This window comes from Lissotriton vulgaris, unplaced genomic scaffold (assembly GCF_964263255.1).
Source record: "Lissotriton vulgaris unplaced genomic scaffold, aLisVul1.2 SCAFFOLD_1556, whole genome shotgun sequence".
In the NCBI taxonomy this organism is placed as follows: domain Eukaryota; kingdom Metazoa; phylum Chordata; class Amphibia; order Caudata; family Salamandridae; genus Lissotriton; species Lissotriton vulgaris.
The window spans coordinates 39641-65006 of record NW_028250769.1 but is presented as its reverse complement, the minus strand read 5'-3'; the positions used below and the strand labels follow the sequence as shown (position 1 = coordinate 65006).

Below are 25366 nucleotides of genomic sequence, written 5' to 3'. Positions count from 1 at the left end.
TGGATAAACACCTATATTTCAACTGGATTGGGAGACGTGTACCTTTGCAAACCACTGACTGCCCCCATGGAAGTAGAACATAGTACTTATCTTTTCCTGGGACATCCTTACAAATAGGCAGGATACTTCGCTGTAATAGTAGTTAATCCTCCAGATGCGTAGGAGTCTTGCTGATGTATAAATGTGATGCTGCTTTCGACCCGGAGAGACTGATTAAACCCCCAGTCTCATGTTGAATTTCTAGCTCTGGAAATATATTACAGAACACCACACTACATCTAGAGGAGCTTTCTATTTCTAACTCACCAGGCATTAATATCAACTTTCTTTTTATTTTTTGTTGGTGAAACACAAAAGGTACCTGTGGGGGAGCACGGTACACAAAGGTAACGTGGTAATTTAACGTCTTGGTAGTCAGTGTGCACAACCCAAATACATATACCACAAGCTAATCTCAACTGCATTGAAAAGTTATTTTTATACTTTTATCACAGCTGCGATACCACTTGATTAATCTTTAGCCGTGCTTGTTAATACCCAATTGTCCAGAAAACAGTGAAAATATTGAGCATTTTTAACAGCAAATTTTGCAACGCACCGAGAGTTGTCCTCAGCGGAAGGGTTTTCATTCAGTTTGCGACCGTGTTAGTAAAGAGCCTCCTTTTGGTCTATTTAAATCTCAGTAGTTGCTTGATTATTGTAGTAAAAATGTACTGTGAATTTCCGGAGTCACAAACAGTAGTGACTGACAACCTTATGTAAAGCATGCCACTTTTAATATTATGATATCCTCTTTGACCAGCCACTGCAGCTGTTGGGAGGCCCTGGGTGATGTGGTTTTTTTCAAAATGTCGAGACGAACTGGCCAGGATTTTGCACATATGCAAATTGTCATGGTAGCTTTTGTTGGCATTTAAATTAACATGGCTTGACCAGTCGGCACAAGAATTCACCGAAGACCCACTGACAAACGCCAAATGTCGGTTTGACAAAGTCCTCAAACACCTGTTATTTTGATTATATATAATCTTATTTCCTGCTTTTGATAATCCATCACATCACTCCGAGTACAATGCTGAAGTTCATGAAGATTATAACAAGAGTATCAAAGGGTATTGTTTGGCAGATAGTTTACAAAAATGCACAATATATTGTCATTAACATGGCAAAGGGAGCAGGTAGACAAAAGATCAAGAAATAGCTTTTTACACATAGTTGGGTATACGGTCAAAATAGACAAACAAATGCACTGTGTTACATTAAATGTCATGTAACCTGTATTATACAGTGCAAACGTGCTCGTGAGAAAGTGAACGGCACTGGTGACACGTGAAGCAGTATATACAGCGGGAAGAAGGGTGCAAAAGAAACAAGTGATATATACAGTGTACTCTTAGAGATGCCCAGACATTTGGTACACTAGGAACAGATTAATTCTTCTGGGCAATCACGAGGGAGGCGCTGTAAATTATGCTGTGGGAGTAGACAGCATTTCGACCTTTGTACAGTATTAGGCCATCATCAGGACCAGGTTCCAAATTTAGGTTACAGTGCTGTGGAGTCTGAGCATACTCCTTCACGTGTCACCAGCGGCGTTCTCTTTCTCACAAGCACTTGTGCATAATATAATACAGGTTAAATGATATTTTATGTAACACAGTGCATTTACGTTTGTCTATTTTGACCGTATACCCAAATATATATGAAAAGCAATTCCCTAATCTTCTGTCTCCCTGTTCCCCTTCCCCTGTTAATGGCAATTTAGATGGATCATAGATGGACAACATTTTTGGCTAACGTGCGCTCCCTTCCTAAGCATGAGACTCACATCTGGGACCTTTTGACTTTCCTGAAACTAGACCTTGGGTTTCTCACAGAAACATGGATTACAACTACCTCCGCCCCAGCCATAGCTATAGCCCTGCCGGATGGATATAGGATCCTGAAACTAGATAGACCCAAGAAAAGGGGGGGTGGGATAGCCATCGTATATAAGGACCCCATCAAGGCAACCATACTAGACCAACACATGAACACAGATCTAGAAGTTATCGTACTTAGGCTAGATGTACATCCTCAACTTAGCTGGAAAAGGCGCAGTTGTATATCGTCCCCCCGGTCCTACTGCCACGTCGCTTAATACTCTCTCTGAGCTTATTGCACCCCATGTCATGTCCTCTAATAAATTTATCCTATTGAGAGATTTCAACATCCACAGTGAAATAGCCTGGATCCAGAGACCATGCACTTCGTCGGAGAAATATCCCCCCTTGGTTTGATCAAGAAAAATAATGGGCCTTCACATAATGCAGGGCATACCCTTGACCAAATACTATCAAACTCCTCCGACCTAATATATAAACAAACTCTACCATTATTTTGGTCGGACCATCATATGATTACTTTCGACCTAGTAGGGCCCAGAGCGAACGTACCAAATAAAAAACCTGGAGTACGCAGCTATACGCAATGGCAGAAACTTTTGCCAGTGTCCTTTGCAGAAGCATTCCATGCCTTCTCACAACCCGCTGATAGAACAGTTGAGGAGCACCTTAAACTCCTTCATGAGGCCACCATCTCTACCCTAGACGCCACCATACCTACAAAAAAGGCTGCCACTTTGGCACGCCGGCCGCAAGCCGCCTGGTTTACACAAGAATTGAAGGCAGAAAAAAGCACTTGTAAAGCATCGGAACGGACCTGGCGCCGATCTAAAGCAATTTCAGACAGGGACAGCTTCACAGAGAGGTGGAGGATATATCACAAGAATCTTAGAAACACTCAGAAGTAATATATCGCTTCTCAATTGGAGCAAGCTGACAACACTTCTAAAACACTTTTTCAGATCCTCAATTCCTTAGTTAACCCTATAGCCTGCAATCCTGAAGACGAGCCGTCGCAACTACTTTGTGAGAACATCGCCAGCTTCCTAACGCAAAAGATTGAAGATATTTATACCAAATTTTCCCCTTGTGGTCCCCGAGAGCCAGATATAGTTACCCATCTACCGAGTTCCCTGGCGCATGCCCAGTTGTCCCTAAAATTGTTTCCCCTCCTTACTTCAGGAGAAACCGAAACCCTTCTTAAATCTGCCAAGTCAGGGTCCCCCAAAGACCTTATTCCAGCAAAAATTGCTAAAACTCTTGCGTCTGAATTGGCCGGACCCCTGGGGGTAGTTTTTAACAGCTCAATTAGTGAGGGCAAACTTCCACAGCAATGGAAAGATGCGCAAGTTATGCCTATTAGGAAGAACCCAAAATTACCACCGGACGTGATCACAAACTACCGTCCTATCTCCCTGCTCCCGCTCTATAGTAAACTGTTGGAGAAACATATTAACAAGCATCTCTCCTCCTTCGTGGAGATCTCCAACTGCCTGGACCATTCCCAGTCAGGATTTCGACCTAGGTACAGTACGGAAACTGCCCTGGTCAAGGTTTTAGATGATCTTAGATTGAAAGCGGACGGGGGTCAAGCAGTTATTTTTGTACCGCTCAACCTATTCGCCGCCTTTGATACCATCTCGCATCAGATTCTTTTGGACAGACTGTGCAATATAGGCATTCAGGACACAGCCTTGGAATGGCTGACTGACTTTCTCAGGGATCGGACCTAAACAGTCAACTTGGGCCCCTTCAAAGCAAAAACCACCCTGGTCACGAAGGGAGTCCCTCAGGGATTTTGTCTTAACCCCACCCTTTTTAATGCTTAGGAAGATCGGGTTTATCCCGGTCTCCTACGCAGATGACACACAGCTGCTTCTTGCCTACAATACCAATGCCCCCAACATTCATGAAATATTCTTTGAAGGAATGCTCAAAATTAAGGCATGGATGAACCTAAATTATCTCCAGCTTAATACAAGCAAAACTGAAATCATGCTGTTTACGGAGGCAGTCACCAGCTGGTCCCAGAGCTGGTGGCCGGAAGAACTAGGTGCGGCTTCAACCGCTAAACCAGTTGTAAAAAACCTAGGGGTTCTTGTTGACAATAAGTTAAACATGGAGGAACACATAGCATCCACGAAACTGTCCTGCTTCCATGCCTTCAGCCTCTTACAAAAAGTCTTTCACTTACTCCCCCTCAATACCCGTAAGACCCTGGTACACGCACTGGTACTAAGTCGGCTGGACTTCAGTAACGCGCTTCTTATCTCAGCGAAAGACTCCGCCTTACAGGCCTTGCAGGTGATACAGAATACAGCAGCCCGATTGATCACCAATGCCCCCTGCCGCACTCCCTCCCTTCCCCTTCTCCACAAACTGCACTGGCTCCCGGTTCGCAAAAGAATTCACTTTAAAATCTGCTGCTTAGTCTTCAAAGGTCTCCACCAGCTTGGTCCATCATACTTATCAAATAAATTGACAGTATACACGCCCTCGCGCAAGTTTCGTTCGGAAGGCAAAGGCCTACTAGTTAACCCCCGCTTCAAGAAAACCAAATGGGGAGGTAAATACTTCTCCCACCTTGCGCCCAAATTGTGGAACCAACTCCCGGAGACGCTGCGATTAACTCACAATTACCTCAGTTTCAGGAAGAAGTTGAAGACCTTGCTGTTCTGAGCTAGTCGACTTTACCTATATAGTCTTTAGTGCGGAGATACCCCATGTGGGGCGATTCATGCGCTTTATAAATGAGCCAAATACATAAACAAATAAATTTAATGTGTCTTTTTGTAAACTATCTACTAAACAATACCATTTGAGACACTGTTATATGCTATACAATACTTACCCTGGTCTCTACCGGGTTTACGGGTAACATCCTGTAGTTTACTACATGAAGTTCATACAGATGTCATGGCTTATTATTAGGTTCTATGGTATTTATTTTTTTCACATTTTCATCTGTACTTATCCATATTTATTTTTTAATCATTTTATCTGTATTTATCCGCATTTATTTTTGTGGCACGCAAAAGAAGACGCTGCAGCTAGTATTTTTTCACATTTATTTAAATAAACAATTCACTCTTTTTGCTGTTTTTTGTAGTGTGACTTTGCACCAACGGTACTGAAGTGCTTAACATGAGCAACAGTTTGATTACACAAGGATATTTTGATTTTTTCAGACTCTAGGAAATTAAGGGATTTGGCCAGAATCATAGGATGGTGAGCCAAAACCGAGACTTGAGCCTATATGTTCACATCCATGGTGGTTAATTTAGCCCAGTGCTATGGGTAGTGAAGGTGACCTCCCAATCCTTTTGCCATTGCAGGGTTACATCCACTCTTAGCCCCCACATAAGTCACTCAATTCCTGCTGTGAGGCTAAGAAAATAAAGCTGAGTGATAATCCAGGAAAGTAAACAGGGCTCTTAGATTCCTGATTTCTTCCTGTTTCCCCACAGCAGTGATGACCAGGCAAGTCGGGTGGTTCACTATCTGTACTCCTCACTAACGCTAATTGACCACAGCGTTCAAGTCCCTCCAAATCTACTACTCCCATTTCCTCCACCCAACACCTTTTTGGTTGATGTATACACCCATTGCCATATAATTAATAAAATAAATGTAAAGACAGAGCCCACAGGTTGACACTTTAGGCCACCAAGATTAATGCACTTGTAAGGGGCTCCAGCTTTCTCAATATAATTAGAGATCGGGCTACAGAAATGTGTACCATCAACCTTTAGAAATCTATGCAGCTTTTACATGCGGAGAGCTACTCAACATGTCACCCTCGTGTGCTTGTTCCCCCCTCACCCCTTCAGTATTCTTGTAGTTACACCTGTGTACTAAAACGCTACAGTTAGCAGCAAGTTAGACTACCTGCAAGGTCTGCAAAGTACAGGGACTTAAGATTGTCCATTTATTTGAAAAGAAACAACTACGGCCTGGGCGCGCATTAACAGGTGATCATTGCATCGTTGGAATCCCGGCGGTATGCCAATCAGCCTGAAATGCATGCTTGCCTTTGCCACCCTATAATTCACCTCGGTGTTGTGTTTGGCTCTAGGCTGTAGCCGAGAACCAGGCGCTGCTGTACATCAGATGTGCAGATGTTCACACGCACTTTAAGATGCGTAATTCGAAGACAAAGAGAACATCCCTGTCCTGCTGCTTCCGGACATGCAGTTACTACAAGATGATGGTGAGACCACTAATGACCAAAATCATGGTGTTGACAGGATGTCTGGGGGCGTGTCAATAGCGTGTGATGTATTGTTAAAGGCAGATAAGCGGTCTCGGCCTGCTGCTGTCTGGGAGGTACAGAGGCTCGCTCATTAACTGATCAGTCTCCCTTGGCAGCAGAGTGCTTGGCCCAGACTCGGAAGGGCGGGTGATTTAGAGGGGAGAATAATCTGCAGGACATCGCAGTAGCGGTTTCAAATTTCTTTCCTTGGCCCCTGTGTGCCTCATACACTAATTTTACAGAGGAGCACATAGACACCATAAAGCCAGTTGATCAGTATTGTTCCGTTTCTATTTATGAATACAGACAAAGGAAAAAAAGTTTTCCGTCTGTATTTATATTTATATGTATAAATCCGTTTAAACGGAAAACCGGGAGCCCTACTTATTTTCGATTAAGTGCTTACAATACCTTTCACTAAGAGGGTGGGGCAGCACAACAATGAACAGGATTATATCCGCTTCAAGACCTCAACAGGTAGTGGTTCCTTTAAACTATCAAATGATTTCCAATGACATTGTGGTATCGCATTATGAAATCCTTTGACCTTCTGATGGGAGTTTTAGTGATTGACCTAGTAAGAAAAGCAGGCCATTCTGCATGCCCGATCTGTGGTCTACCCACCTACAAAATGATGTAAGGCCAGACGTTCATAGATAGTAAGGTCGTTAATTCCAAGCAGGCAGAGCATTTTAACTGGTTGAAGAATGGTGCGGCCTCCAACCCCACGCCACCAACAAGGCAGCAAACCTTACAACCCACACAACCAATCTCGCACGTGGGAGAAGCAATGTCGAAAATGTACAAGAAATGTATACAGTAAGTAGAAGAAATGTTATTCACCAGGGGTGACGAAGGCATCTGGAGGCCAGCTGCCTTTATCGTCATCTGGAATACAAGAGATTAGCTCTGTAAAACACCATTATATTAACAGGTATCGCATTTTGTACAGGATCTTTTGTACAAAGAAAGCTAACTAAATACACACTACATAAAACGTTTATATACACCAGAACAATGTTGTTAATATACACCAGAACAATTTTGTTAATCACATTTTAATTGCATTAAAAAAAAGTTTTAACTGCCAACCAGAAGTTCTTTTTGACTGCATACACTCCTTTGGATATATATCTAACGTTATTTACGCCATGAACACGCTACAAAAATAAATATGCAAGCAGTAGGTCTAGAGAATAAAAGGTGACAAAAACAGTAACCAGTGATCCCAGCACAGCCTTAAAACCAGCATTTCAAGTCCTGAACTGAACCTGTCCAGGGTCTGTGCTACGATGAGGCTCAAGAAAGCCTTTTCTGAGTTCCTATTTACTGCATTTCCATGCCTCACGAATCTTCAATCTCAGATTCGCTATTTTTCGTAACATCTCCTACAGTGTCGCAAGGTATAGTAGGTAAGCATGAACCTAGCCAGCACATGCGTTAGGTCTGCTTTAAGATCCGAGGGCCTGTGAGAGTGAGGCATGATTATAAGTCTTAAGTGCCCTACCAGAAAGCAATGCCACTGCCATCTTTAATCCTAGGTGGGCCATGAGCCAAGAAGGCCTACAATAGTTTGTCATGCAATAAAAATCTTGCACACAACTATGTAATTCAGCAAATTCCAAAGACCTTCTAATGAGATCATGAAACCTTTGGCGTGTCCTCAAACTCCACAACTAAACATTTTATTCCTAAAAACATGAGGCTTAAATAACCATGAAATAGCCTTTAGCCTGCCATCCTTCGTTTCAGCATCTGGTGAATCGACAACAGGAATTTTTAATTGGTCAAAACACTACTAGTAAATTATGCAGTAGGAGTGCCTGAAATAAGTTAGGGACGTGAAGGATAGGCCGTGCAGGGCTGGCAGCAATCCATAGGAGTCACCTAACCTGCCATTTCCTGTGAATAGGATGGGGGTCACTCGGGTAACTGGTCTCAATTACCCGACCACCATGGTAGACTATTGGTACAGGCATCGGTGCGGCCACGGCTAAGCTGCTGTCCTTGCAGCAGTGAGACTGTCCTGCAATGCAATGCAATGCAATGAACACCAAACAAAAGGATGCCCTGAATCCACTGTGAAAACACCCCAGTGAATAATGGGTTTAAGAATTCAAAAGACTACTGCTCCCCACTATTTTGCAAGCAGTTGGGTGGCAGAGTTTGTAAACAAACTGGAGTTGCTCACATGAATTGACTAAACTATAAGATATAACTAGGTCCAGCTTTGCAGACTAGAGTAACCATTTCCTGAAGAAAACAATGAGAAGGCAAAAATGAAAGCCACAAAAATAAAAACTCCGGCTGCATAGCAGCAAGCGGACAGGAAGAAGAAAAAAAAATCACTTACTATCAACAGCGTGAATGTGGTTTCACAGCAAAAGTCCCGAAATGAAGCACCATGATAGTATGTAAGCCTCTTCGGGTAGACTTTTGCTTTTTGTGGGTGAACTGAAACTGAGCAGTAGCATAATAAAGATAACTTACCACCTGCAGGCGGCGTGGCGCCGGCTGGGAACGGGCCTCCTGCCTTGAAATCTAAGGAGTAGGAAAGGTAAAGCACAAAGAGTGAGTGAAACAAAAGAAACATAAGCAATGACAGTCAGAGAATGGATCGTGGTAGTGGGGAATAGCAGGATGGAGACCGTCAACACCTGCTGAAGATTCTGAGACCATACTGCTTTACTTTCAGAATATCCACCAGGCCTGAGTACCACAAGGCCACCAGTCTGCAATCATTCCAACAATTTAGCAGGCGGCCACTAGCAGTGATGGTTTGTCCCCATCATTCTTAGATGGTTTGCCACTCCCTGAATGTTCTCCTTGAGGGCACTGGTAATATCCAAATATTACTTGAGAATTTGACCCATTATCATAAGGTGTGTTTATGTTTGATAATATTTTAAAGGATGTGTCTGCCACAACTTGGCTGCTAGCTCTACAATGTACCACATGACTCTATAAACATTTAAAGCTCTTGAATGGTATGTTGTCCTCGCTGTCTTACAGAAAAAAGGGAAAGTCTGGATGAGGGGGTGCAGAGTCATCCAAAGGGGCTACAGTTGGGAGACATGGGTTGCCACTTAAAAAGAATCTACTGCCTCCAAACATGGGCAATAAATGCCTGCCTTATGTCCTGCTAACTATTCCTATCTTTAATGCTTGAAATATGTTTGCTGCTCTTCATTTACTTTCTGGCTGCGCACAGCAGCAAGAAGTTCTTCAAGTGACACAGAATGCTGCGTTCGATTAATGTTGATTAACATGGGGTGATTTCATAAAGTTGCGTTCATGGATATAGTCCACCCCACAACTATACTCCGAAGATTATACCTTTATGTTCTTAGCTATCTCTGATGGAAACTATTTAATGATGAATTGACTGCAAGGCATGGACAGCTGCTTCAAAGTTCGACCACCCAACCTTACTCTAAGAGTAAAGCACATGGTAAAGTTTATAAATAAGGCTTTCAGTTTACCGTTTTACAGATTTTAACAAATAAATACAGAAAACCATCTATTTCCTGTCTGTACTTATTTTTAAAAGCAGAAAACTACAGAAAATAGTGCTTCTTGAGAGTGACTCTTCTTGTCCTTCATGAATTCCAGGGCAACTGCTGAGCAGATAGACACCATAGGGATTTAAAAACATGATGAGGTTACATTAAATACAGGCATATGTTAACATATATTTGTATACAATGGTAATACTTACTTCTCTGTGTATTGTAATATTTGGCTTAATTTGCTAAAAATCAACAGCAATCAAAGTAGGAGTGCACGTTTATCATTTAAATAAATGTGGAAATATACCATTTTATGACCCCATTTATTTTCAAACAATAAAATAAATAGGGCTAAATACCAATAAAATGGCCCAAAAATAAATTTGGATAAATACAAACAGAAATGTTTTAAAACAACACATTAAACCGGGAAGCCTGTTTATAAATACGCTGCTCATCATGATGCCAGCCCGCCTCTGCTTACTACAATAGCTTTCTGACATCAGGTTACTTTCAAATCTCTCTGCCTTTCCCACAATCAACTGGATGAAAAGGGCACAACATCCTCAACAAACAGCTCTAATGGGTGGCCAAACTTCAGCAGTTAGAAAGGAGGTAGATACTTTGCTGCAGTAGGGGCCCAACTATGGAACTCACTCACTATGACTGTGCACATCGAAGATAACCATCAGTGGGCCAGGAAAGATCAGTGCCAAACTCATCTTGACTTTGTTCTCTTTTGGTACCCCTCCTACTAGTCATCTCAAACATATGAGGAAAAGGTCTTCTGAAAAGGCTAAACGTACCTGCCCACCTCTTGCTGAAACTTGGGTTTGAAGACAGGAGAAAGTTTCTCACTCACTGAACTAGGTACCGCAAAACAAGTGGTATCTAAATCCATTTGCAGGACTTGCTATGATTTTTTGCCCTCACAGCTGTTTTTAGGTCGAGGGACCGTCGCACTGCGAAGCAGTGGGCGGAGTCCCGAAGATTTCATGTTTTGGAGTTAGAGGGCTTGGAACCCGCCCCTCTTCTCCATTGGCTGGCTTCCTAAACTGAGGCCAGCCATGGGAGGAGAAGGGAGTCACTTGTTTCAAGTCCTGTCTTTTTCGGATTGAGGGGTGTGTTTTTTTGTTTCTTTCTATTTACTTCCTCTCCTCTTCCCATTGGCTGGAATTTTATCTTCCAGCCAATGGGAAGAGGAGAGAACGTAAACACACCCCTCAATCCGAAAAATTACCCTGCTTTCGAGGCATTTCTACTTTGCCTCGGAGAAAGATGGTGGTGCTTCAGCCCCTTCCCGTGCCTGCCCCCAATATCAGAGGCCCGTGCCTGAAATCCCGAGCCCCTTTTCCCGGTCATGACGTATGCATGGCGATGCACGTTGAGCGCGAGGCAGCCGGGGTGTTTTGCGGAGCTGCTGCTCTTCTGAAATCCCAGCCAAAGGCCCACTGATCTCTGCGTGGTTTCAGATATGTTCGAGCTGGACACTGAGTAGGTAAGAGCTTGGGTGCAGCTATGTGACCTCGGCGGTGTGAAAGGTTGACCGGGAGAGGGAGTCAGGGGCCCGGACATCTCACGGAAGATGGCAGCCGAAGCGATAAAATGGCGACCAGAGTGCTCGGTAGAAAAACTTAAGGTGTGGTTGGTCAGGTGAGGCTGAAGGATTTGATTGACTCTGGGAGACCGAAGCACTTACTCCGATTTTGCTGCTTTATGGAGGTGCCAAAGGCTCGTTGAAGGCGCGTCTGTGAGGGTGGCGGTTGGGTGGGGCGCCTTGTCGCTCGTCCGCCTCTGTGACGTATCAATGGCCCGTGGGACTTCATGGAGACCGGGCACTGGCGGCTGAAATCGCTTAGTATTTAAGGAAATAGAAGTCAACAGTTGCCATTTCATTTTATTTTGGTTGCTAAATGGAAACCTAAAAAGAAAAAGTGTGCATTATGCACGCCCAATGATGGCCAATCTTTGGGGGTCCTACAGCAGCTGCACGCCCCATGCAGTTGTTGCACTATTGGCATCCGAACTAGTGCCTGCAAGGGTACGATGGGCACTTATGGAAGCACGCAGATTTCCCGGTTCTGTCTCTTATGTAGTAATAACATAAATGCTTCAGGTGCAGAGTCCCGCGATTCTGTGCCCCGGTGCCACTGTACCTACTGAACTCATAGCAGACATTCCCCTGATTGGCGTCTAGTAAGTTGCATCTGACGCCGTGGCCAAGGGCCACTGTAACGCCCCGTGAGAAGGAAGGCTCATGGGGTGGCGTGTGAGCGAGGGCGGCTCGGCGGCCCCTGGCGGGCAGGTCTAGGCTTGCACCGGTGCCCTCTGTGTCCCGAACCCCTTCGTAAGACCAAATAAGACCCCAACTCGCCTCGCGTTGGGCTCCGCAGACAGCCTTGGAGTTGGACGCACCTTTAGGGCAACAGCCAGCACAGGTGGGGAGGGTGACAGGTGCCCAAAGCCAGCCTTCACTTCCAAGGCTTGGGTGTCGCCACACAGCTTGACTTAACATTCGCCCACTGCCCTCAAGTGTTGCGCACGCGAACAATCCCCGCAGGACAGCACTGCTCAGAAAACGATACGGCTTAGACCCGCCAGTACTGTCAAACCACACGCTGCTCTGTTTGGGCAGTAAAAGCAGAGCACTGCTGTGCCCTCTGCTGAGTACTGACTAATTCTGGAGGACATGCGCCCAGGTACAGGGGATAGAGCTTGCGGGGATACAGCTGAAAACCAAGAGGATCTAGGCACTAGCAGCCTAGGGGAATCGGTGCTGCATTGGGAACACGGACTACTGCAATGTAGGGAACATGGACTACTGCAATGTAGGGAACACTGCCCGGGGAAGTATCTGTTGCAGGGTAGGACCACCCAAGGCGAGGACACGGCTGCATCCCGAGGGGGGGGGGGGGGGGGGCTTTGCTGCACCACTGCCACTGGCAGAACAGGAGCTAGTGCTTTCGGACAAACAGCTGAGGAACACATGTATCTAGGCACTAGCATTCTAGGGTCCCTGTGCTGGATGGGAAGAGTAACTTCTGCATCCTGGAGGCCACTGGCCGGGGGTGTCACTGCTGCAGCCTAGAAATACTTGGCTAAGGATACTCACTGCTGTAACCCAGGGGCCACTGGTGGAAGAGAGGGGGGCACACCTGCAGTACAGGGGCTAGTGCTTGGGGGATACAGATGGAGCGGATACTGCAGCAGGCTAGGGGAGCAGTGCCTGGTTTAACCATTGCTGAAGTCCAGGGGGCACAGGTGGCGGCGCACCCTGCTGCACCATGGGGGCACCGGTAGGCGGAGGCTCTTTTTCAGCCCAGTGGTTACTAATGGGTTAATGGATTGGAATTCTACAGCAGTCTAGGGCCATTGGCGAGTGAGGGCACAGCTCCTGCCTAGGGCCACTGGTGAATGAGCATACAGCTGCTGCCAGGGTCACTGGTAAATGACGGTACTGCTGCTGCCTAGGGCCACTGGTGAAGGAGGGTACTGCTGCTGCCTAGGGCCGCTGGTGAGTGAGGGTAGTGCTGCAGCCCAGGGCCACTGGTGAGTGAGGACACTGCTGCAGCCCGAGGCCACTGGTAAGCCAGGACACTGCTGCGGCCTAGGGCCACTGACGAGGGAGAATCAGATGTAGCCAAAGGCCACTGTTGAGCGAGGACTGTGTTGCAGCCTAGGGCCCCTGATGAGCCAGGACACTGCTGCAGCCTCAGGTCTCTGATAGGTGAGAACTCTGCTGCAGCCTAAGGCAACTGGTAAGCTAGGACACTGCTGCTGCCTAGGGCCACTGGTGAGCGAGGACTGTTGTTGCCTAGGGCCACTGGTGAGCGAGGACTCTGTTGTTGCCTAGGGCCACTGTTGAGTGAGAACCCCTCAGCAGCCTAGGGCCACTGGTGAGCAAGCACACTGTTGCAGCCGTGGGCCATTGGTGAGTGAACACTGCTGCAGCTTAGGGCCACTGGTGAGCCAGAACACTGCTGCAGCCTAGGGCCACCGGTGAGCCAGAACACTGCTGCAGCCTAGGGCCACTGACCGGTGAGAACTCCGCTGCAGCCTAAGGCCACTGGTAAGCTAGGACTCTTTTGAAGCCTAGGGGCACTGCTGAGTGAGGACACTGCTGCACCCTATGGCCACTGGTGAGTGAGGACACTGCTGCAGCCTAGGGGCACTTCTGAGTGAGGACACTGCTGCACCCTATGGCCACTGGTGAGTGAGGACACTGCTGCACCCTATGGCCACTGGTGAGCTAGGACACTGCTGCAGCCTAGGGGCACTGCTGAGTGAGGACACTGCTGCACCCTATGGCCACTGGTGAGCTAGGACACTGCTGCAGCCTAGGGGCACTGCTGAGTGAGGACACTGCTGCACCCTATGGCCACTGGTGAGCTAGGACACTGCTGCAGCCTAGGGCCACTGGTGAGTGAGGACACTGCTGCACCCTATGGCCACTGGTGAGCTAGGACACTGCTGCAGCCTAGGGGCACTGCTGAGTGAGGACACTGCTGCACCCTATGGCCACTGGTGAGTGAGGACACTGCTGCAGCCTAGGGGCACTTCTGAGTGAGGACACTGCTGCACCCTATGGCCACTGGTGAGCTAGGACACTGCTGCACCCTATGGCCACTGGTGAGTGAGGACACTGCTGCAGCCTAGGGGCACTTCTGAGTGAGGACACTGCTGCACCCTATGGCCACTGGTGAGTGAGGACACTGCTGCACCCTATGGCCACTGGTGAGCTAGGACACTGCTGCAGCCTAGGGGCACTGCTGAGTGAGGACACTGCTGCACCCTATGGCCACTGGTGAGCTAGGACACTGCTGCAGCCTAGGGCCACTGGTGAGCTAGGACACTGCTGCAGCCTAGGGCCACTGGTGAGTGAGGACACTGCTGCACCCTATGGCCACTGGTGAGCTAGGACACTGCTGCAGCCTAGGGGCACTGCTGAGTGAGGACACTGCTGCACCCTATGGCCACTGCTGAGTGAGGACACTGCTGCAGCCTAGGGCTACTGCTGAGTGAGGACACTGCTGCTATTGGCATTGTAAATGACAATGCCATTTATTTAACGATTAAGCTATTGGCAATGTTTATGACAATGCCATTTATTTCATTAAAAAAAAAAGTCATGAGCAATGCCAATAGCTCTACAATAATGCCGAGACCATTGCATTGTAAATGCTTGTTTCTCTAGCCCATTCAGGACGGTACTGATGGATACTTTTGGGTCATTATGGAGGGTGGGCCGGTCAGATTTAACAGGAGAGGAATTTCTCTGCGCGATCAGGTCATAAATCCCTTCTCAGGTCCAACCTTTGTTGAAGAACATCACCTAGACTACAGGTCATCAAGACATGGTTCATTAATAAATTTGGAATCTGGCTCATTTGTTGTCCCCCTTACACGATCAACACCAAGCGTTCAATTCTAGGCCGAATCCGTGTAGGACTGAAAAAATGCAAGCTTCATTCACGGATTCTAGACTCAGTATCTGTGAGAACGCCCAAGGATGAAACAGCTGCACTTCAGACCCAGACTTTTGCAAACACACTTTGTAACATGAACCAAGGAATCAACACTCCCCTAAAATCAGATCATTTACAAGCACTATGCTTGGTCCACGTGAGATTAATCCTGGACAGCACATTATCTTGGAGAGAGGGAAATCGTTATTGGTCTAGAATGACGGCTGCTCGTTTCCGCCTTCTCATGGGGTGGGAGGCTTATTATAAAGGGTATTCATCTTTCTTCCTGGTCCCTAGGGAGGCAGTTCACAGTAGATACGAAAGATCTTGTGGTGCAGTAATACCCTTTCTTCCTGAAAAGTCTGGTTGCTCCTAACTATTAACTTCACTTATGCACATTTTATTCAATGAATGGGCTCTTCTTATTAGTGCACGAAGGGAACTATAATCGAAATTTGCTTTAAATAAAACGGGGAGGTCCGGTCCCGTACACCCATATGTGCAAAGAGCGAGTGGTAAAAGAATGCTGTGATATATTAGGGGCGTGCTTACTTTTCATAGCCTTTAAAAAACATTCACCCTTCCTTATTTAGGACTTGGGCTTACCTAGGATAGTTTGAACCAGAACATCGGGCATCAACAGATACCACTGGGGAATTGCCCTGGACATGGGTATGCTCATCATATACCAGAAGACACCCCTGATAAGCCAGCTTGACAGCGGCAACCCCCAAAATCTTTTAACAGAGATTGACAGGAAGTTGGAGCTGGGCGGGCTCCTGGAAAGGAGGAAAGTGCTTGCAGCCTTTCTGAAAATTGCTGCCTGGGTCATCTCCACTTCTGGAAAGCCCAGATAGTCCTGAGATGAGCTCAAGAAGCTCTGAAGAGACCCTCAAGACATATCTGAATGGTACTTCATGACTAGCTGTTTGATTCTGCTCCCAGCGTACTTATCCAGCATTAGGTTTGCACTGTATGGTATTCAGGAAATAGAAGCTGCAGTATTAGGTCCTAGGGCATGTGACATGCCTCTTGCCTCTACAACACCTTTGTCTAAATTAGGCCATGGCACCTCAAAGTAGGTTTAGGAATTACAAGGAGGCACCTAATGTTTGCTTAAAAAAATTTCAGCAACACTGGGGCACTTTTGCAAATCAGTAACTACTTCAGAGCTGTGAAGGCACTACAGGGCTTAACGTGGAAGAGCAGACTGCAGTCACACGCCGCAGCTCCTAGATCCGAAGCCGACCCCACAATTTACTAGGTGAAAATTTTTTAGATAACAAAATGTTGGAGCCACTTCAACCACATTTTAAGTTTTTAACCACCAGCATGGCACTTCGAACAACTTGAAAGGAACAAAACAATCTTCAGCAACAAAGACCTTTCGAGAATTATTTCAGAAACAGTATGCAGACGTTGCAAGTATAGCTTTGTTCACTGCAGCATAACGTTCACCAGCAATGTCCAATGGTCACAGAGCCCACAGTCCAAGTATTGAAAAGGAAATGTTTGTAAAGTATAAAAAAAAAGGCAAACTGTGATAGAAGTCACTGTGTATCCGTCAGATGAAGACTTGGGCCAGCAAGGTGCATGAACTTGGCCAATAGGTTTTGGTGTGGGACATCTTAATAATACGAAAGCTAAGTTGGCAACTAATCCCTTGTCACTGAAGGCAATTTAATGGAGCCAAGAGTTTTTAAGCTAATTGTAATCGATATGCTGGGGAGGGGCCAGCTTTCCACAGAGAACACAACATCTCCACGCCTTTCAACATGGTTGAGTACTTTTAAGCCAATGTGCCCATCGCCTGGTGAACCCTCTTGAAAAAACATCACTATTTGAAACAAGGAAGTGAGTGAGAGCGCTTTTATGTCAGTGGTCCCTGTATACAATGCAAGTCACTCACACTGTAGCACAATGTTAGATGAAAAAAGGGCCAGTGAGACAGGATCAATGTGCAATAAAAACACAGACACAGGGAAGGGGCTAAGACATAACAATTTAAAGGAGCACAGTGCTAATTCTACTATTCTATTCCAGCTACAACAGGCTACTTTCAGTCTGTGAACATTCAATATATCCAGCCCACAGAAAACATGAAGGGGTTTCTCCAAGGAGGAATACCTAAAACCCAGTATATGGACATAATTAACAAATCAGATTATAGACAACAATTCATCTATCCAAAAATGAGGAAATAGAAAAAAGTTTAACAGAAAAAAGGGTTCTAGAATCTGTTTTGATGTATAGAAGAGGGGTTTTGAAATTAATGGCTTGGACACAATAGGAGATTATGGCATCATCCGATGCGAATACGTAAATGTAAAAGGAAATAAAAAAATGAACTCAACAGTGTAGAAATAATTCACAAGAGGGAGTGCAAACAAATTAAAAGGAGGCACTGAAATTAAAATCGAAATATTGGCAGATGTTATGAATTAAAAAGGTATTGGTGACATACATTTATCAATTACCCAGATATGGAATAGTTGATGAGGAATAAAATCATTGGCAGAAGGGAGAGAATGTGTAAATACACAGGTTAATAAATTTGGACAGAAATCTGCCTAAGATGGAAAAATATTGAAATAGCCAAGAAAAACTGAGAAGACACAGGAGAATCCAAGGCAAAAGAAAGTACAGAAAAATAGGTAACATTCTGGGCAAGGGCTGCCTAATCGCAGGAAGCCTTTGTAATTAAAAGAAACCCCTGAGTACACACATTCAGTTTTTGCAGGTAAGTGTTCAGGACAATCTGCACACTAGCCACTTACTTTCATCTCTTGCTTTCATCCGGGCAATGAAGGAATAACTTTTATTCCTGCGGTAGTTCTCATAGGGGTCATCGAGGGACACTCCAACGCCTTTATACTGATCCCATTTGTCGCGTATATCCCCGCCTTTGATTGGGTCCTGGATTCCTTGTTCTTTAGCGCCTAGCCCACCAGCGCCACTCCAGCCTACAGTGTCGACACGGAAAAGTGGGTTTGTATTTAGTTGAGTAGATGAAGCCTGCCTTTCCACAAAAAGTCTATGAGTTGGATGGGTGGCACAGTGGTCTATGTTCTTGGTGAACCACAGATCAAATTTAGATGGCCACAACTGCGACCAAACTTGTGAGAAAGGCTGTACACAGCATGCAGCAAATGTCTGTCAGTGTCAAAACGATCACATTCAAGCTAAATATGGCCCTTACTCTGCTCCATCAAAAATCTGTATCCCTTGTTCAGAAACCTTACCTGCAGCTTTCCAGCCCTTGCAAACCCCACCGCTGAACAAGAACCGCCCTCTTTTCAATAGTACTTGTATAGCACTGCTTATCACCCATGGGGATATCCAGGCGCTGCACTACAGGTATCAGTATTTCCTGAGGATTAGTGGAGCCTGGCCTCCTGCTCATCTATTACAAAGGTTTGAGAACTGCTAACCACTCACTACTGGTCTTGCACTAGACTTTAGTGGTCGATTCCCATGTACAGAGTGCCCAGAGGCCCGATGTACAAGTCACTTTTAAGGACAATGAACTACGGGTTTGGCCCAACAGGAGACCATGGCTCCGACATTTGAAAATCTTGAAGAAGTCACTGTCACTAGCCCAAAGATGCCTGGGCCAATTTCTTAAGGGTAATTACAGCCACAAGAAGATGGTATCTATGCCTAAGTTGTAAATATGATTCACATATATAAGTATTACCATTTGTTTACTTGCAAACTTTCACTTAATGAATAGGAGCGACCAGTTCAGCTCACAGCTCACCTGTTATATGAGCAGATGCTCTTAATCCAAAGTACTATCCATCAGAACTTTTAGTACCCAGTCTCAACCCCACGAACAGACACACGGGAGGTCATTGCAGTAGGATGCAAGGTGCATGCATTACAGTGTGTGGTACAAATGAAAGGCCCGTGACGCAAGGAGTGATATTATTACCATCAAAAGGAGCAGCACTGGTCTTTTGGTGGTAAGGAGTTGCCCCATGGTGCAGGTGTCCTCAACAGACATGCAAAGCTTTGCACACAATCACCAATGACACTTCACACAGTAGCAGAGGCGGAGCGCGCACACACACAGGCTACCCTTTTGTACACTGCATCTAGTCAATAAAGCATTGTGAGATTCAGAGCTAGCGGTCTAGTCAAGCACTCACCCATTTCTAATCACCTACATACAGCATGTTGAACACAAGCGCGTTTTCCATCAAGAGAATTGTAGTGATAACAACCATGATAATTAAACAGTGTAAAGTTGTTACTTCAAATGCAAAAGAGAAAAGTATGCACTGTGTTAAAGGCCAATGAAAATCGAAACTTACAGGTTCTTTCGGTAGGGGCTACCTTCTGCGGTGAGGCAGGGTTGCAACCACACACAAAGCCTTGCATAGAACTGGGCCAGAGCATCTCAAAAGTAAATTCAGGTGGTACTCCCCAAAAAGACTGCTATGATCCGCTGCCTCATGCTCAGTGATCATTCTTACAATAAAGCAAGCTTCAAGGGACAGCCACAGTTTTGTCTATTCCACCTGTAAACTCTGGAACTAACTGCCCATGCATCTCAAGAGTCAGGCTAACTTCCTCCGCTTTCGTAAACACTTAAAGCCTTGGCTGTTCTCACTATCCCTATATCTCTTATTGTCCAGTTTATGATATTCGGTTGGGAGTAGGATAATGTTAGCGCCAAGAAACCATTGGGCATTTGCAGGTGTTAAAAATGTCAAGTCAATTCAAGGCAGGTGCCGCTGCCAGTGAACTGAGAGGCCACCCGCTCGCAGTCGTCTCTGGGACTAAGGTGAGGCTGTAGAAGCCCCCGGGGGACTTGGCAAAAGACAGCATGTCGGAAGGCAAGTTTCTACTGCTGACACATCGACTTTTAACATCCAACTGTGAGTACATATTTGAAATAGCCTTTAGGTCCCGATGCCGTCTTTTGGTTTGAAGGATGAGCCCCCATTGAAGAAAGTATCACAAACAGCTGGGACACAATTTGAAGGGATTACACATTTGTAATAAAGCCACAATGAAGACAAGCTGCACGGAGCTAACTGGAAACCAAACCAAGAATGAATGTAGGGGCCGGTGCAGCGCTGGAAGCCGCAGTGGGTGGAGGAAAGCAGAATGTTTCTTACCCATTTTCACCAACATCTGATGCCCTTTATTTTCTTCTCCAAGTCTATGGTCTGGTATTAGGGGGGCAGAACCTGACCCTAAACCAGGAGCAGACCTAAGATTAAAATGAAAAGGCCTCATCACAACTCCAATCATAAAACAAGACTTTGGGGTGCATTGCTATCGCCCAAACCATTCGTCCAAGCACTTAAAAAACATTCCAAAAGAATGGCAGAAGAACGCATTAATAAGGATTGGAGACCATGTTTTAATAACAGAATTCCCATAGTTAACAACAGAAATCACAAGAAAAGCTCATAAAAAAAAATCAGAGTTGATGCAAACATGGCCTGAAACTGTCCACAAACTTCGTTAGAAGGGTCAGGGGATGGATGGGTCTCCCAATATCGGTAATCTCCCTAGAGTGTATTTACGGGGGGAAATTCAATTTAACAGTGGGGACAACTGACAAGCACTGGGGTCAATGACACTTAGGAAGATGCGAATATGTCCAACAAATCGAGGGCAGGCAGCCCTCCAAAATGGGTGCGCTGACACTCACGGTGGAGTGGCACTCCGAGACCTCGACCGACGTCGCCTTCCTGGTGACGCAGACTTTGACCTGGACCTAGACCTGGAACGGGATCGACTTCGGGATGAGCGAGACTGACTGCCGCTTCTAAAAGAAAACAAATATGATAGATTAACCTCCTGTAAACCCAAACAAGACAAGTAAAAATTTTTTGCACAACTGTATTTATTTTGTTGCACCAAAAATACTGGTAGTCAGTCACTCATTAATTGGATAAAGTAAATCACTCACACACACGCAGTACAACACACTAAGTGATATAGAAGGCAACATGCACCACAATAAAGTTCATAATCAACCCGTTGTTAGATAAGCAATCAGTTAACACAAAGATACTTGCTCTGGCTGGACAATCTCCAGTCGTTCTTCTACCAGTGAAATTCTTCAAAATGACGACAAGTTCAAGAACAAGTGAATTTACTTCCTTCACAACCATGGCCAGTCTCCAGGCCAAGAAAGGAAACAAACGCACACCGAGACCTCGGAAAGAAAATCTCCACTACATCGGATAGTGATGTGTGATCAACACGGATTCTATTCGACCATGAAATGAGTGGGTGGCGTATATGCAACTTCAGAGTAATCTTTTCCTTCCATCATAGATAAGTCATAGAATACAGAAACAGGGTGTCAGGTGAACGATCACTGGGTTTGATCCCCTCGCCCTTCCAGTTCCACATGGATATGCGCCGGCTGGCGGAGATACCTGAATAGCACCAGGTGCTCTTCCAAAGATAGGATGACTGCATCCAAAACAACACCTGCTTGGGCAAGGAAGAGGATAAGGGAGCAGAGACAAAAATCGTCAAATGTCAAGCTACGTACCCCACTGAAAGAGTCAACACTGTGGTCCTTGGGCTGCACACAGACTTACAGGGCACTCCTTCACAAGCTCATCAACTCAACTTTCGCTACATGAGAAGGAACCAAATACCCACTGACCTCACTTTCGTATAACTAAGTTTACAATGTCAATGTACCACACCGATCTTATATACCCCCAGACAGGGCAGATGAGCGCTCTTTTGAAGGCATGCTTGGAATCTTCTAATAATAGTCTACGCCTTGAGCCGCAGGACTAACCAGTCAGAATGCACTTGATACTTCAGACTCATGATCACACAAAACCATTCTTAGCAACAGCTCAGATGCTGCCTTGTGAAATCATCCTTCCAAATCTTTAGCACCCTTAAAGGCTTCTAGAGTAACTAGCACTCTGTTGCTGCCACTTTTCATGGTAAGAAACAAATATTGAAGTAAAAAGAAGGAGGGCATGTTCCCAACATACGAGGGCCCTAAACTCCAAAATTCCTGAATCAAAATAATCACAGTACACCAGGAACCTCTTACACACAGGCTAGTTCAAACCAACTATGGATGGAGGCCTCTGCTAGCACTACTAGGCCTCTTTGAGGATCCTCTTCTTAATAGTTCAGTAGAGGATGCACCCAGTCTTCCACTTTGTAAAGTAAGATATACCATAAGTGGCACAACTTGAAAGGTGCAGCCAGTCTGCAGGGTCTCTTAGCGCGATCGACATATTATTGGAAGTTTATTGCTACCCAAATCAAGGATTCTCAGTTTATCAATCTACGAACAATGACAGGCTGGGCGCACTTACTAGGAACTGAACCTGTGATCATCCCTGCAGGTGATGCACATGTTAATCCAACAAGTCACCAGACTCTGAGAGGTGACCACTGTAGGTCAGACAAACTGTGCTACAAACACACACTTATTACTGTGTGAGTGGCATTTCCCCTTTGACCGATAAATAAACCTAACGGCATGACCATGGTACGACTGAAGCACGTTATTGAGGTTGTGGGTAGTCTCAGGCCCGTAATGTGCAAAGTACACCTTGCCCACTGCGATGCAACTTCGCTTCTCCATTGCTCAGGTCTCTGTAATGTGGTATTTTTCCAATAATAAAATCTGCTCAGCCGGTCTCTTTTCATTCTGGATCACAACATAACTGTCCCCTCTCAATGGGCTTATCCATCAGAGGCATGCAGCAGCACTGGTTGCTTCATGCATCATGTGGGACGGATACCAAGTCAATCCACAGAAATACCAATATTTTAAAATAAGTTGAAACCGCAGTCTGGATACAATGGCGGGGCGTCTCTTTTACAGAGATGGGTTAAGTAGAAACAACACAATTGACAGACAGTGGACAAATATAACGCCTGGCGACCATGACTGGTTGATCATAAACACCACAGTCGCACAACGTGGTGCACAGTCATCAAAAGCGCAACTGGCCACTAACATGATCGAAATACGCTTTACAAATGTGGATAATGTAGCAGGTAAAATGTGGACTAGAATGCAAGCAGTGCTCGTCAGTATGTAATAAGTGCACAAAGGTGTAGAATAGTATTAGCATAGCGGAGGGCAAACTTTGTCAAGGAACACGAACAAACAGGCACAAAAAGAAACATCTTGAAAAATACAGGAACGCCACAGAGTAACTTTACTTTGCTAAAGTTAATACAATACAAATCGGAGAACCTTTAACTTCCAAGAAAGCAACTCCTCTCAGCCTAGCAGTGACATTGTTGGCGTACTGTTGAACCATAGCGGAGCTCATAAAATAGGTAGGCAGTTCCAAGACAATGTTCAGCAAGCACCAACCTATTCAGCAGACAGCCTTGTTGTCAAGGCAACAACATCAACATGGTAAACAATGAGTTGCAGACAGTAAAAAAACCTGCTACTGTGTCTCTCCTGTAATGCAATATTTATCAACAGAGCATTTCACTCAATTCTGAACTCACACAATCAGAGTCAAATGGCAGGGGGGCGTGGCTTGGCGCGCAATGGCGAAGGAAGCAACAAGGTAAAGCGCCGATCCGAGCTCCCCTTCCCTGGGCCGATTCTCCGCCCCACTGATCCTGAACTGGCCGAAACTGAAGGCGAAGCCGGGGGTAGCCCTCATCTATCCGCCAACTGATTTTGGAGCCGATCATTGGCTCAGAGTCGCTCGGACACTGCTTGAGGGACTGCAGCCGCACTGGGCCACACTGGCTCGGCATGGACGCCTGCGCGAGGCCGTCGTCTCAACCGGGGCGCTAGGCCTGGCGCCGCGACCTGCACAACTCCCTGTCGAGACACCCGACTGCTGAAGGCGAAGCCCGGGCAGCAATCCCTACATACCAGGGCTGCACCACTGCAACTGCCCCACGATCTCACAGACCCAGCTGTCCTCACCCCCATGCGGGGCCGGAGTGGCGTCGGAGCAACGGGAACGTTCCAAGCGCCTGGCACAGACGGCGAGACGCCGCGTCGTGGAGCAACCAAAGGTACTGCGCTACCCGGTTAGCTGGACTGCGGCCTTGCGCTGGTGGACAGGAACGAGTACGTCCAGACACCCTAGGGTGAGCCACACCAATTACCATGCACTTACGGGACCTGTGATGGGGAGAGAACACCTATTTGCCCCCATTCACGGCTGCAAGCTGATAGCCCAGGAGGACGGGAGGCGCCACAAGTGACGGGGGACCCCATTGGGAAGCAGGCCCTGGGGACGGACCCTCACGGAGTGTGGTACCAGGGCCCCTGAAGGAGTGACGCACACACTCGGCGTGCCGAGATACAGCCACCGCCGAGGCACGCCGCTGCCCTACCGAGAGGACCCTCCACCATTGGTTGCCGGCGGGAGACTCTCCTCCCCCCCCCCCCAAAATTGGTGGTCCTGCATGCCCCACTCCTACCAGCGACGGCTGCAGAGTGCCAAGGGGGACGGGGGGTAACGACCACCCCCATGTGAGACAGACTACATGCCCCCAACCAGACGCTTGCTCCAGTGTGCCTGCAATAGTGGGGATAATGAGTGAGCTGCGCCATGCACCGTGCTAACACGAAGAGACGCTGACACACCAGCTGTATGCCCCGCTCGCCTGAAGTACCTCTTGGCCCCTGTCCGAGCAGTTGCAGTCACTGGCCGCGATACCCGCAGAGGGTTGCGGTGCGGATGACCTAGTGACGATCACATTGGAACCATTGCACGTCCTGACTGCCTCCTGGCGCGGCGAGGCCCTGGCGCCCTGACTACCTGAACACCGGCGCAGAGCACTCCCCATTGGAACTGACCCTCTTGAGTGCAGCGGACACTATTGCACACCGCCTTGCTCATGTCTGGGGGTGTGAAGACACGCACTGGTACCGGAGGAACATCAACAAAGGGGAAGCTGGTTAAATCGCCGCCTAAAATGGATGCCGACCAGGTGACGTCGAAATTGGATAATGTGCTGGCTGTCATGGAACGCCTAGAAGAGTCCCTACAACAAACTCGTACCTCCCTGGAAACTAAAATTGACAGCGTGGCGATTGATCTGAATCACCTCAAGGAAGACCACAGAAAATTGAAGGACCGCATTAAAACACTGGAGGGAGCGCTGGCGGATCTGGAGCCCCGGGTGAGCCAGATGGACAAACACGTGCAAGACCTCCTCAACAGGGTCGAATTTCTGGAAGACCGTGCCGAGGACGCGGAAGGGCTGGCACGAAGAAATAACATCCGACTGGTGGGCATACCAGAGAAATGGGAGGGGACT

At 46.5% G+C, this 25366-nt stretch overlaps 1 protein-coding gene across 1 annotated transcript in view; it reads right to left on the bottom strand.

Moving 5' to 3' along the window:
* LOC147663123 (calcium homeostasis endoplasmic reticulum protein-like) overlaps positions 1-25366 on the bottom strand; it is a gene marked incomplete at its 5' end in the record, with an annotated part of 60482 nt that overhangs the window by 4003 nt on the left and 31113 nt on the right. Inside the window, 5 exons of the mRNA XM_086950656.1 lie at positions 6979-7023; positions 8626-8676; positions 17887-18072; positions 20236-20330; positions 20778-20894. Coding sequence (XP_086806782.1) covers positions 6979-7023; positions 8626-8676; positions 17887-18072; positions 20236-20330; positions 20778-20894 — 494 coding nt within the window. The remainder of the gene's footprint in view (positions 1-6978; positions 7024-8625; positions 8677-17886; positions 18073-20235; positions 20331-20777; positions 20895-25366) is intronic.